Source organism: Schistocerca serialis, chromosome 1, assembly GCF_023864345.2.
Source record: "Schistocerca serialis cubense isolate TAMUIC-IGC-003099 chromosome 1, iqSchSeri2.2, whole genome shotgun sequence".
In the NCBI taxonomy this organism is placed as follows: domain Eukaryota; kingdom Metazoa; phylum Arthropoda; class Insecta; order Orthoptera; family Acrididae; genus Schistocerca; species Schistocerca serialis.
In genome coordinates, this window is record NC_064638.1 from 1,084,396,533 (window position 1) to 1,084,412,049 (window position 15,517).

The 15,517-nt window shown below is 42.7% G+C and overlaps 1 protein-coding gene across 1 annotated transcript in view; it reads left to right on the plus strand.

The window, feature by feature from the left end:
• LOC126416031 (guanylate cyclase 32E) overlaps nt 1–15,517 on the plus strand; it is an 809,394-nt gene that overhangs the window by 485,439 nt on the left and 308,438 nt on the right. The window contains exon 8 of the mRNA XM_050083488.1: nt 15,074–15,219. Coding sequence (XP_049939445.1) covers nt 15,074–15,219 — 146 coding nt within the window. The remainder of the gene's footprint in view (nt 1–15,073; nt 15,220–15,517) is intronic.

The following is a 15,517-nucleotide window of genomic DNA, read 5'->3' on the forward strand; positions in this document are numbered from 1 at the left end:
TGCACAATTTCAGATACCAACTCGAGCTGGAACACGCTTAAAATAGCATGACGAAACATACTTCAAGACACACTTCCCTGACGGTTAACCCTATCAGTGCCAGCGCATTTCCCATAATGCGTATATCAAAGAGACAGGGGTGGGGTATTGTGCCACAGTAGAAAAAATGAAAAAAATTGGATATTTGTTGTTGACTTGTAATGACAACACACTTTCTATAGACATACTGATGTGTGTGAATAGGGTTGAGAACCTAAAAATATCTTATAGTCCACTCTTACACTCTTAGCGATATCAACGCACATTCAGTAACATTTACTTTCAACGCAGGAGGTGGGAGAGAAGGGCACTATATGCCCACCGTTAAATTATTTTTACGTGAATTTCGTTAATTGTTGTTGACTATTACAATTTACATTTTATAGAGATACTGTTGAACAAATAACGTCCTGAACCTGACGACATCGATTATGACATTCCCCGAGGCAACGACATCACAAATCAAATTTTTGGATGAAGTTAAACCGAAAAAATATAAATATTTATTAAATCTGGTGGAAGAATTCATTAAAAAATGGTTCAAATGGCTCTGAGCACTATGGGACTTGACTTCTGATGTCATCAGTCCCCTAGAACTTAGAACTGCTTAAACATAACTAACCTAAGGACATCACACACATCCACGCCCAAGGCAGGATTCGAACTTGCGACTATAGCTGTCACGCGGTTCCAGACTGTAGAGCCTAGAACCGCTTGGCCTCCCCAGCCGGCAATTCATTAAAAACAATATTTTTTCAAAATTTTTATATATAAAATAACTGACTAGATATAATGTTTTCAAACGGTGGGCGGAAAGAACCCTCCCCCACCCCCTCCCACAGACCCACGTTGGTATCGCCAGGGTTAAAAAAGTTTTGTTACTTCAAAGTACTGACGCGGATGGCGCAACCATTGGAGGGACGCAGAGGCAACAGGGGCTGCTACAATAGAGGCACACGTGGTTCCCTCTCGCGATCTCCTTGTTTACGGCAGGCATCGAGCGCCCGAGCACCGCTAACACAATAAACACAGTGGAACGACGTCGCACGTCACGCGAAACGGCTCGCCTAACAGCAGACGAGCCGTGGGCGACATTTCGCAGCGATCGGAGAACGCGAGCCGGCTGCCCACATCATTTGCTCGGCCGCCGCCGGCGCATTCCGGGACGCGCTGATTGAAGACCGCAGAGCGCCCGCGGTGGCAGCGCCATTGTGCGCCAGTAATAGGCACTGACCTGCCACCCCACCGTGCCCTTTTTTTTCAGTCGGGGACAAACAGCAGAGGAATAACGGGGTACGGACACGAAATAACTGCGCTCTCCGAGTGTTTTTCGTTTGCATCCAATCCTAACTTCTCAACGCTTTACAGTTGCCAGTATTTTCACAGAACCACCACACATTACTTTTCCTGTTATGAACATTACATTTCTACTTAACTACACCAGTTTAACTGCTTGAAATGATTTACAATTGACATGTTCCTCTACTTTTTCAGCTGATACTTTTCGAAACACACTGACAGAAAAAATAGCATTAGTTGCGCGAAATAAACGAAAGTTGGTAGGCGTGTTTAAACATCTGTTCAAATTTCGCACCAGTCGCGTATGAGTGGAACTACTAGAGCCACTATGGTAATGAAAATCGAGTTTGCTTTAAATACACACTGTAACGGTCGTTAGCGTTCGTTACCTTTGAGCTTGGATGTGGTGAGTTGATGTTAGTCAACAATGCCTGTAAGGTGTCAAAAACGACATTGTAAAAACCTCACTGAGTTTCAACGAGGTCTTGTAATGGTTCAAATGGCTCTGAGCACGATGGGACTTAACTTCTGAGGTCATCATTCCGCTAGAACTGAGAACTACTTAAACCTAACTAACCTAAGGACATAACACTCATACGTGCCCGAGGCAGGATTCGAACCTGCGACCGTAGCGGTGGCGCGGTTCCAGACTGTAGCGCCTAGTACCACTCGGCCACCCCCGCCGGCAAGGTCTTGTAATAGGTCTACAAGAAGCTGGAAGCTTTTTCTGCGATACTGAAGAAATACTTGGCAGATATGTAGATTTCAGTGGTGATCACGATAATGTACGGTCGCAAGAAGTTTGGGTACCGGATGGCCACGCGACACTACCGAGAGGGAAGACCATCGTGTTTGGATTACGGTTCTGGCACATAGTACTGCATCTTCAGCAGCAATTGGAGCAGCAGTGGGCACCAATGACACAGTGAACAATTGTAAACCGGTTACTTAATGGACAGCTCCGAGCCAGACGCCCTGTAGCGTGCATTCCACTGACCCCAAACGACCGCCATTTGCGACATCAATTCTGTCAAGCGAGAAGTCATTGGAGGACAGGATGGGAGTCTGTTATGTTTACCGATGACAGCTGGTTCTCCCTCGGTGCCAATGATGGCCTTGTTGGTTAGATGCAGGCTAGTTGAGAGCCTACAACCAACCTGCGTGCGTGCTAGATGTACTATTTTTACGCTGGAGTTATGGTCCGATTTCGTATGATAACAGGAGCACCCTAGTGGCTATCCCACGCACCATGACTGCATAATTGTGCGTAACTCTGATAATACGACCAGTTGTGCCCCCATTCATAAAGAACAACATTTTAGGGGGTGTTTTCCAACAAGATACCGCTGTTGTAACCCAAATTCCTCTGTAGAGTGTCAACATGTTGCCTTGACCTGCTCGATCATCAGACCTGTCTCCCGTGCAGCATATATAGGACATCATCGGACGACAACTCCAGGATCATCCACAGTCAGCACTAGCTGTCCCTTATCGGCGACCAAGCGCAACAGGCATGGAACTCCATCACACAAACTGGCATCCTGCACCTGTAAAACACAATACATCGGTTACTGATGTACCAGCATTTCACATTTGCAATGGCTTACCTCGCGCGGTTTTTTTCGTCGGTGTAAATAGCCTGCAAATTTGTAACTAGTGAAAAGGAAATGGAATTCAGCCTAACGCATGATTAAAACCACTGGAAGAGGCTAGATATACCATCATCGACCATTATACTCGCGTACTCTTCTGTAGCACAGAAAAACCATTTCTGGTCATTCGCATCTACGTTTGCTAGGGTAATATTATTGTTTCAAATAACGGCCTGCTGACAAGAGTATTGAAGGAAAGACCTCTTTGCTAGTGACGCAGGTCGCGGTTTTCGTATATGATGATCCAGCTGCCCTTACCGAAGGATTTTAGGCAAACCCGCTGCGGCTTCAAAAACTACAAAAAATGGCTCTGAGCACTATGGGACTTAACATCTAGGGTCATGAGTCTCCTAGAACTCAGAACTACTAAAACCTAACTAACCTAAGGACAGCACACAACACCCAGTCATCACGAGGCAGAGAAAATCCCTAACCCCGCCGGGAATCGAACCCGGGAACCCGGGCGTGGTAAGCGAGAACGCTCCCGCACGACCACGAGCTGCGGACTCAAAAACTACACCTGAGGTTTTCGTATTCTCTCGCTCGCTAATCACAAGCTACTAGTCCTAGAGAAAAATAAATGACTGGGACCTTATTGTAGGAAATTAAATATAGTTAAATTTTGCACTGAGGTCCTTATAGCTGAAAATATTAAAAAAACCTAATTAGGAGGTCACTTTCGTAGGTTTTTCTTGAATAACTAGAAAACTACAGCTTCTAGCGAAAACATGTCCCAGTACAAAATTTAATTACACTAAATTTCCTACAAAAAGGTCGTGTTCATTTTTTCTGTAGGACTGATAATTTGTATGTAGTGAGTGAGGGAAAATGAAAACCTTGCACATCGTATTTGAAGTGCATTGTGGGTTGCATAATACCCATCATTAGGGGCAGCTGACTCACCCTGCGTATGGGCTACTTGACACTTTTCAGTATTGTTCGGCACTGAATTCAAAATAAAAGTTGAGTGCAGTGTGTGTGTGTGTGTGTGTGTGTCTGTGTGTGTGTGTGTGTGAGTGAGTGTGTGTGAGTGAGTGTGTGTGAGTGAGTGTGTGTGAGTGAGTGTGTGTGAGTGTGTGTGTGTGAGTGAGTGTGTGTGAGTGAGTGTGTGTGAGTGAGTGTGTGTGAGTGAGTGTGTGTGAGTGAGTGTGTGTGAGTGAGTGTGTGTGAGTGAGTGTGTGTGGAGGGTTTTTATCACAAACTGTGGAGGGAGGTTCTTCAAAGGTTGCAAGAATTCTGCACAAAAGGACTAACATGGAGAACAACATCGAAGCAGTCTTTGAAGTAGGGTCACAAAAAATAGCACAAGGAAGCGTATTGCTTTTTATCATAATGTGTACAAAAATGTATTGCAAAACACTGTTAGGTTGTCCTTGCAGCATTCACATGTTTCTCACTCGGCCTTACTTTCCTAATAATTTTCATGAAACCCAAGGAATTTTCTGCAAAATTCGTTAATCACTTTCCTGTCAGGGTCCTCGAATCAGATGAAGTGTTATTCAAACAAAATTACGCTCTGAATAATCTCGTGATAAATATATTTTTCATAACGTTTACTTTGCAATAAATGACTGAAACTACTAGTTTCGATAAGCAGGTTTCTATAAGGTCTTGGGAAGATAAATTTATAGCGTTGTTGTTGTTGTTGTTGTTTTCAGTCTGTAGACTGGTTTAATACAGCTCTTCATGGCACTCTAACCTATGCTAGCCTCTTCGTCTCTGCATAACACAGCAACATTCACCCTTTTGAACCTGCTTTCTGTTTTCATCCCTTGATCTCCCTCTGCAATTTGTATGCCACACACTTTCATTCTTTATACTGACGATTCATTGGTACATCAGGATGTGGGCTATCAACTGATCTCATTTTTTTAGTCAAGTTAAGGCATAAATTTCTTTTTTCCCCAGTTTGATTAGCATCACCGAATTTGAAAGTGAAAATTCTTCCAGTTTTCGCAATTGAAAAAAAAGGCAGTACATACCAAACAGGTTACCTAAAATAATATATTGTCCTCTCATTTCTCGATGATAAGCCATTTTGGCTATTTCAGCACCTAATACGACCAGCATTGGGTTCTCTGGATCTCTCACCCTGAGAAAATATATCCAACTGTCGTGTATTTTGTTCCAGAGGATTCACTGGCCGTGGAAACAAACGGTGATTTCAGGCCATTTCAGGGATGTCATTGTCCACAAACCATTGCCTCACAGACCCTGCTTTAAAAGACCCTGCTTTAAAACAGGGCGGCTTGTCATTGAAGATATAAACAATCGTCGTCTCCGAACTGTTTCTCTACTGTACACAGTACACAATGCTTTAAAACGTCTTCATGTTCTTCCGTATTTAGAGTTTTCTTAAGCACAATAAGAGCATCACACCGTAGCTACGAAAACATCCCCATAGCGCAGCATCACCTCATCCGTACTTCGCTGTTGGCACTACACATGATGACAGGTAAACTTCTCCAGGCATTCGTCAAACCCAGATCCTTCCATCCGATTTCCACTGAGTACAGCATGTTTCATCGCTCAAAATAACTCGTTTACACTCACTCACTGTCCAGTGGCGCTTTTTTTTTACCCAATCACAACTGTCGCTTAGCGCTGACTGCAGAAATGTTTCGCTTCTGAGCAGCCCCACTCGCAATGCCGGACTCTCCGTCTCCGTCTGCAGATGAGAGCTGCCTGGTCTTGTTTTGGCTGTGGCTGTCCTTTACGTTCGCATTTCACACTCTCATTGCCAACGAACCTTGGTCAGCTCTGAACAGGTTTATATCTCACTGATGGATTTGTTACCCAGATGGCATCCAATGACTGGTGCATATTCGAAGCTACTGAGCTCTCCGGTCTGCTATTATTGCTTCCCTATTGACAACACAATATTCCCGCCTTCTTTTATATTGGCGCATCGACTCTTGTAACATCCAGCTGTCAGTTCCGTATTACATAGTGGTGTTCCGATCCTTTTGATCTGACACTGTATATGATTTACAGTTGGTGACTTCTAGGTCTGTAAAGCACTGCATTCCATCGAGCAGAATGTTCTATACAGAATATTCCGTGGATCATTCTGATAAATAAGTATCAGATAGTAAGATCCGCACGGGGAGCTGATTAACAAATGAGACCAGCGACATTTCGACGAGATTCGCGTAATATTAAAAAGGGTGTAAGGCAGAGATGTAGCCTTTAACCTCTACTGTTCAACTTATACATCGAAGAAGCAATGACGGAAAGAAAAGAATGGTTCTAGATTAAAATTCAAGGTGAAAGGATATAAATGATACGGTTTGATAATGACACTGAAAGTGAAGAGGAATTACAGGAACTGTCGAATGGAATGAACGGTTTAATGAGTACAGAATACCGATTGAGAGTAAATAGAAAAAAGACGAAAGTAAAGAGAAGTAGCAGAAATGAGAACAACCAAAAACTTAACGTCAGAATTGGGGATTACGAAGTACATGAAAAAAATGTTCAAATGAGTGTGAATTCCTAAAGGACCAAACAGCTGAGGTCATCGGTCCCTAGACTTACACGCTACATAAGCCTACTTAAACTAACTTATGCTAAGAACAACACAAACACCCATGCCCGAGGATGGACCCGAACCTCCGGCGAGAGGGGACGCCCAATCAGTGACATGGCGCCTCAAACCGCGCGGGAAGTACATGAAGTTAAGGACTTTTGATATTTAGGCAGCAAAATAACCTATGACGGAGGAAGTAAGGATGACATGGGAAGCAGAATTGCACCTGCAAATAGGGCATTCCTGACCAAGAGAAATCTACTAGTATATTCTTAATTCGGGGAAAACATTTCTCAGAATGTACATTTGGAGTATACTATTGTATGGTAGTGAAACATGGACTGTCGGAAACGAAAATACAAGAGAATCGAAGCCTTTGAGATGTGATGCTGCAGAAGAATGTTGTAAATTAGTAGGGACTGATAAGGGATGAGAAGGTTCTCCGCAGAATCGACGAAAGAATATACAGAACACACTGAGAAGAAGAAGGGATAGGATAGTAGATAATTTGCTAAGACATCAGTGATTCAAGGGATTCACTTCCTAGGTAGTAGAGGGAGTTTTAGAGCGTAAAAACTGTAGAGGAAGACAGAGTTTGGAATACATCACTAAATTATTGAGGCCGTAGGTAGCATTTGCTACTCTGAGATGTAGAGGTTGGCACAGGAGAGGAATCCGTGGCGGCCCGAATCAAACTAGTTGTAAGATAGACTACTCAAAAACAAAAATTATTGCGAGGAAAGACGCAGCTGTAGGAAACACAGTTCATCAACAGGCCACCTGCCAAGCGGATAATGTGCGCAGCTGCCACCCTCCAAATGTGTATCATATGTCGAAAGAGCGGTATAGATCCTTGCTCTCCGGAGAGTGGCGAAATGTGCGATTGCAACAGAAACGTAACTATTCCAGTTAACTGGATTATGACAGAAAATAATGTTGTGAAACAAATGTTCGTTTCATTCTCTTGGTACATAGTCTCTTCAGTTATAACAGGAAAATTCACATTCATAATGCAAAGTTTATGGTAATCTATCCTCTGAGTGCAACCTGGTAAGAAAACTTTTTTTCATCGTGATTTGATGGCACTGCACCAGAGCATTAAACGTTTGTAGCATTGCTACTCATTTTCAGCGTCAGTTTCTCCCTTTTTTTCTTTTTCCCGCACTGTGCTGCGGCCATAAGTAAGTTTCATAGACGTCAGATGCCTAATATGTACATCCTGTTGTTCTCTGAGGACACTATACAATCTGCTATCTATCTAGACTACTGGCCATTAAAATTGCTACACAAAGAAGAAATGCAGATGATATACGGGTATTCATTGGACAAATATATTATACTAGAACTGACATGTGATTACATTTTCACGCAATTTAGGTGCATAGATCCTGAGAAATCAGTAACCAGAACAACCACCTCTGGTCGTAATAACGGCCTTGATACGCCTGGGCATTGAGTCAAACAGAGCTTGGATAGCGTGTACAGGTACAGCTGTCCACGCAACTTCACCACGATACCACAGTTCATCAAGAGAAGTGACTGGCGTATTGTGACGAGCCAGTTGCTCGGCCACCATTGACCAGACTTTTCAATTGGTGAGATATCTGGACACTGTGCTGCCCAGGACAGCATGCGAACATTTTCTGCATCCAGAAAGGCCTGTACAGCACCTGCAACATGCGGTCGTGCATTATCCTGCTGAAATGTAGGTTTCGCAGGGAGCGAATGAAGGGTAGAGTTACAGGTCGTAAGGCATCTGAAACGTAACGTCCACTGCTCAAATTGCCGTCAATGCGAACAAGAGGTGACCGAGACGTGTAACCAATGGCACCCCATACCATCAAACCGGGTGATAGGCCAGTATGGCGACGACGAATACACGCTTCCAATGTGCGTTCATCGCGATGTCGCCAAACACGGATGCGACCATCATGATACTGTAAACAGATCCTGGATTCATGACGTTTTGCCATTAGTGCACCCAGGTACGTCGTTGAGTACACCGTCGCTGGGGCTCCCGTCTGTGATGCAGCGTCAAGGGTAACCACGGACATGGTCTCTGAGCTGATAGGTAGTCTATGCTGCTGCAAACGTCGTCGAACTGTTCGTGCAGATGGTTGTTATCTTGGAAACGTCCCCATCTGTTGATTCAGGGATCGAGACGTGGCTGCACGCTCCGTTACAGCCCTGCGGATAAGATGTCTGTCACCTCGACTGTTAGTGATACGAGGCCGTTGGGATCCAGCACGGCGTTCCGTATTACGCTCCTGAACTCAACGACTCCATATTCTGCTAACAGTCATTGATTGGGTCTCGACCAACGCGAGCAGCAATGTTTTGATACGATAAACCGCAATGGCGATATTCTACAATCCGACCTTCATCAAAGTCGGAAACGTGATGGTACGCATTTCTCCTCCTTACACAAGGCATCACAACAATATTTCACCAGGCAACGCCGATCAACTGCTGTTTGTGTATGAGCACGTTGTAGGTGTCGCCACCAGCGCCAACCTTGTGTGAATGCTCTGGAAACCTAATCATTTGCATATCACAGCATCCATTTCCGGTCGGTTAAATTTCGCGTCTGTAGCACATCATATTCGTGGTGTAGCAGTTTTAATGGCCAGTAGTGTAGCTCTGCTATGGTACAAAAAAGTGAAATAAGACAATTTCAGTTTTTGCTATTTGTCATAGAAACAGCTGATGAATACACAAGTAAGAAAAGAAAACAGGAAGAAAAGTTTTTCTAAAGAAAGTTGACTCCAGATATAAATTAGAGCCTTAGCAGGTATTCCGAAAGTATGAATGTAGCATTATACAGAAGCGAAACATGGGCGATAAGCTGTACGCAGTAAAATTAAAGGAAAGTGAGGGAATTGGACCTGAATCTGTTTAGTGTACTCATCCGTTGGTCTACCTCTACGATTTTTACCCTCCACGATAGCATCCAGTACTAAATTGGTGGTCCCTTGATGCCTCAGAACATGTCCTACCAACCGGTCTCTCCTTCTAGTCAAGTTGTACCACAAATTTCTCTTCTCTCCAATTCTATTCAATCCCTCCTCATCAGTTATGTGATCTACCCATCTAAATTTCAGCATTCTTCTGTAGCACCAGATTTCGAAAGCTTCTCTTCTTGTCTAAACTGTTTATCGTCCACGTTTCACTTCCATACATGGCTACACTCCACACAAAAATACTTTCAGAAACGACTGCCTGACATTTAAAACTAAACTCGATGTTAACAAATTTCTCTTCTTCAGAAACGATTCCATTGCCATTGCTAGTCTACATTTTATATCTTCTCTACTTCTCCCATTATCAGCTATTTTGCTCCCCAAATAGCAAAACTCCTTTACTACTTTAAGCGTCTCATTTCCAGATCTAATTTCGGTAGCATCACCCGATTTAATTCGACTACATTCCATTATCCTCGTTTTCCTTTTGTTGATGTTCATCTTATATCCTGCTTTCAAGAGACTGTCCATTCCGTTAAACTGCTCTTCCAGGTCCTTTGCTGTCTCTGACAGAATTACAATGTCGTCGGCGAACCTCAAAGTTTTATTTCTGCTCCATGGATTTTAATACGTACTCCGAAATTTTCTTTTGTTTTTCCTTTACTGCTTGCTCAATATACATATTGAATAACATCGGGGAGAGGCTACAACCCCGTCTCACTCCCTTCCGAAACCATTGCTTCCCTTTCATGCCCCTGACAGAATTACAATGTCGTCGGCAAACCTCAAAGTTTTATTTCTGCTCCATGGATTTTAATACGTACTCCGAAATTTTCTTTTGTTTTTCCTTTACTGCTTGCTCAATATAAACATTGAATAACACTGGGGAGAGGCTACAACCCCGTCTCACTCCCTTCCGAAACCACTGCTTCCCTTTCATGCCCCTCGACTCTTATAACTGCCATCTGGTTTCTGTACCAACTGTAAATAGCCTTTGGCTCCCTGTATTTCATCCCTGCCACCTTCAGAACTTGAAAGAGAGTCTTCCGCTCAACATTGTCAAAAGCTTTCTCTAAGTCGACAAATACTAGAAACGTAGGTTTGCCTTTCCTTAATCTATTTTCTAAGATAAGTCGTAGGGTCAGTATTGCCTCACGTGTTCCAACATTTCTGCGGAATCCAAACTGATTTTCCCCGAGGTCGGCTTCTACCAGTTTTTCCACTCGTCTGTAAAGAATTCGTGTCAGTATTTTGCAGCCGTGACTTATTAAACTGATAGTTCGGTAATTTTCACATCTGTCAACACCTGCTTTCTTTGGGATTGGAATTATTGTATTCTTCTTAAAGTCTGAGGGTATTTCGCCTGTCTCATACATCTCGCTCACTAAAAGGTAGAGTTTTATTAGGCCTGGCTCTCCCAAGGCTGTCATCAGTTCTAATGGGATGTTATCTACTCCAGGGGCCTTGTTTCGACTTAGATCTTTCAGTGCTCTGTCAAACGCTTCACGCAGAATCATACCTCCCATTTCATCTTCATCCACATCCTTTTCCATTTCCATAATATTGTCCTCAAGAACGTCGCCCTTGTATAGACCCTCTATATACTCCTTCCACCTTTCTGCTTTCCCTTCTTTGCTTAGAACTGGCTTTCCATGTGAGATCTTTGTATTCATACAAGTCGTCCTCTTTTCTCCAAAGGTCTCTTTAATTTTCCTGTAGGCAGTATCTAACTTACCATTAGTGATATGTGCCTCTACATCCTTACATTTGTCCTCTAGCCATCCCTGCTCAGCCATTTTCTCTTTCTGTCGATCTCATTCTTGAGACGCTGGTATTCCTTTATGCCTGCTTCATTTACTGCATTTTTGTATTTTCTCCGAAGTGCAGTATGCATTTAATTTTTTACGCACACTCACGTAACCGTTCAATTTCATTAGGTTTCATAAAGTTTGCTTCAGTTTCTATAAAAATCTTTGAAAAGTACAATGACCCGAGCTGCTGATTAAGAGAGTCTACTATCAGGACATTAATAGTCAGGACAGTGGGACAAAAATTTCGATGGCAGAATGTCATATACATACTTCCAGACGTTCGTAGCAAAACGATGTTACTTTCTGTTCAGAATCAGTGCAGAAGAATTGATTAGCATAATATATCTGCTTTTCCCTGTGTCACAAAAATCGATAAAAGATGTAATTGTGTTATTACTTTCAAAGTTATTTGCTATTTTTTTTATCGAGGTCAGTGTTGCTAACAAAAGGAATATACTGAACTTCTTGGCTCTATGTCTACAGATCACGTTTATCAGGAAGCAGAACCTAAATTCCCAATGGCACTTTATTGGACGATATCATTATTCTTTTTCTGTAAGATTATATAACTTGTCGTTAATATTCTCTTATTCATTACAACAAGCATCTCAGCATTCAAACTCTTTTATATATTTTGGGTAGTAACCCGATACTGTTACAGGATCTCCATTGGGTTTAGTAAAAGACATAAAATTTGAACGCTTATTGTATTTATTGGGTCAGAGATAAATGCAATTTCATATTTTATGACAGTACAAGAAATCTGTCCATATGAATTTTTGGGGAATCACAGAACTAAATTCTTCCTCTTATCATGCGGAAACGATGAAGTAAATTTCGCACATTGTAGCAAAAGAGGAGTTAGCTGCTGAAAATGAAATTCTGTCCCAGAAATAGCAGTAAGTAAAATCCTTTATGGTATTCGGCCACGTCATTTTGAAACGAAAATTCCTTTTAAATAGACATTTCGACTATGCTTAGCCGCCTTGCTGAGGACTCGTGTAAAGACGGTTGAAACATCGTATTTAATAGTGCTTATAATTTCAAAATGCCGCGGCCTAATGCCCTAAAAGATTTTATTCAAATTGACTCTGCCTTGGAAGTCTTTGCACTTACATGTGCATGCAATGTTTCAATTGTTTCTAATGCATTCGCCGGTCCAAATGTAAAAAACATTGGGAATTTCATAGAAATTACGTTGATTATAGTACCATGTGTGTAATACTACTTCTAAAAATAACTATATTGTTAAAGTTAGTGCTTTATTTCGGCTATAAATGAATAAAATATAGTCAGCTCTGCTTCATTGCACTTCCAGTGCGAACTGCCGGCGTTGTCAACCTAATAACTTCGGCCAATTTTCGGCGCCAGTAATTAGTCAAGGAATTTTCTGTCGTGTTTCATGTAGAACCACAGTTACAGTAAATAGCTCTTAGCTGTAATAAAGGAATCATACACGCATCGGGTCAGTCATTTTGATCAGCTATTATCAAATTGAGATATAATAAATGGTGGTCTAGTACGTTGCTCTTCTGAAGTCTTTTTCTAGAAAACAAGCATCAAAGTTCTACGAGGTTTCTCGTATGGTAGTCCATACGAAGACGCCATCCATCGAGCAGCAACGTCAGTGCAATCGACTGAGGCTTGATATACACGAGTGAGTAACAGCCATTCGTGATCGTAGCGAGATAACAGACTAAGAAATATTTTTGTCTTCAGTCCAAAGACAGGTTCGATGCAGCTCTCCATGCTACTCTATCCTGTGCAAGGCTCTTCATCTCTGAGTGACTACTGCAACTTACATCCATCTGAATCTTCTTAGTGTATTCATCTCTTGGTCTCCCTTTACGATTTTTACCGTCCACGCTTCTCTCTAATACTAAATTAGTGATCCCTTGATGCCACAGAATGTGTTCTACCAACCGATCTCTTCTTCTAGTCTTGTCCCACAAATTCCTTTTCTCCGCAGCTCAATTCAGTACCTCATCAGCAGTTACGCTATCTACGCATCTAATCTTCAGCAATCTTCTGTAGCACCACATTTCAAAAGCTTCGTACTCTTCTAGTCTACATTATCGTCCATCTTTCACTTCCATACAAATACTTTCAGAAAAGACTTCCCGACACTTAAATATATTTTGCAGTGAACACATAGTACGCAGTGGGAATATCACACTGTTGTAGAAATAATTCAAAAGCCAAGATCGCTGAATTACTGTTTACTGTATAACCGGTTTCAACATGCTAAAGGTACCATCATCGGATCTGAATGTAGATTAACATATATAAACCATTTGGATATAACGGTACATGAGGCACACCAGTTGATATAAAATCATTGTCACAAAAATTAAAAAACAACTGCTGTCATGGTCATTCCATTCCACACTTTCCATGTTTTACGTACCTGGAAATTCAATGGAGAAATTTTGTGTGTAGCTGGCACAAGATGTTAGTAATAACCTTTAGGAAGGTGTGTTGTCTTTCGATTCTTCTATGGGTTATTGTTGCGTTGTCTGTGTGACAGTTTGTAGTACGTCTTGTAACTTTATTACAGATCCGAAGATGGTAACTTAGTTTTATGGAAACCGGTTATTTACAAAAGGCTTTTTTTTTCCTTTTTTTCATATCTGTCTCGGCTAAGAAGTTCTTTTTCTCCTAAGTAATCACTACATATCAAATGGTTCAAATGGCTCTGAGCACTATGCGACTTAACTTCTGAGGTCATCAGTCCCCTAGAACTTAGAACTAATTAAACCTAACTAACCTAAGGACATCACACACTTCCATGCCCGAGGCAGGATTCGAACCTGCGACCGTAGCGGTCGCTCGGCTCCAGACTGTAGCGCCTAGAACCGCACGGCCACTCCGGCCGGTCACTACATATCGCCCCTTCGATCTCAACATGAGCAAACTAACGTTTGGGATGAGCTATTACGTGGACTTTGCTTCAGGTCCCGACGTCTAACCTTCTCGAGTTTAGGCTTTTGAGGGAGAATCAACTCTCACCCCTTCATCGGCATTTGAGACCTCATTGAAAGAGTCTCCAATAGAGTTCAAGCCATCATAAAGGCGAATTGGGGACACACCTCATATTAATGTCCACTAATGGGCGTTCGGATGTGTGTGATCAGATAGTGTACATATGCGGCCAGCATTCTAGTGGGGCCCCTTAGGCGACTGCGCTAACGTTCCTTCTCTATGGCTGGTGCTCTCGTGAAATTCTGGACCTCAAATTTTCTAAAATGCTTGCAGCATTTGTTAGATAGAACATTAGGATATAGGTATAAGGATGTAGGTTGCAAATGCTACTCTGAGATGAGACGCTTTGCACAGGAGAGGAATTCGTGGTGGGCCACATGAAATCATACAAAAGATTGATGACTCAAAAAAAAAAAAAAAAGAAGAAGAGGAAATTCCACAGCAGCATGGAAGAGGAGCAAGGTCGGTGACCTTTTGCATGTATGCTTCAGTACTCATTCCGTTTAGTTAACGCTGTCATGCTCTGTCAGCCACCCTCCCCCCCCCCCCCCCGCCCTCCCCCGCCAATCTCTTCCGCCTGCCTCCCCCTCCCACCCCCCCACCCCCCACATACTCCGTCACCACTCTCTGGAAATATGTTTTGCTGAGACTGCATACCGTCCTTCGTGCTTTAATAACGTCAGCAAAGGAGATAAAAATTTAATCTGTCTCTTGTGAAGTAATGTGATTAGGTATTTTGCCTGTGTTGCCGCCCTGCAAACAAGTGAGAGAGGGTAAGAGCGTGGTGCTCTGGTCCAGCAGATCCGGCCCGAGGCGGCGTACCTGTACGACGCTGTCCTGGTCTACTCGCATGCACTGGTGGCCGTGCTGGACGCCGGAGGCGACCCCCGCAACGGCAGCGCCATCATCGAGGCCGTCAAACGCCGGCACTACAGCAGCGCCATGGGGTGAGTACGGCGTAGTGCGCCTCCAACTCAATACTGTCCACTGAAAATCTGTTTAAGACTGCTGGTGAAACCCAGCTGTTCGTCAATGGTGATGACTGGGAAGGGTACTGCAGTAAGTTCCACTCGCAATAAACTAAATCACTGTAGATACTGCTGGGCCGGATAGAAGCGACGATAGTAATGAATTGAACAGGAATATAAAATCAGACACGTTCGGAGTGATTTCTGCACGCCTACAATTTAACATTACAATGTTAATTAATGAAAATAATATTTTTTGTAGCGCTACAATGTAAGT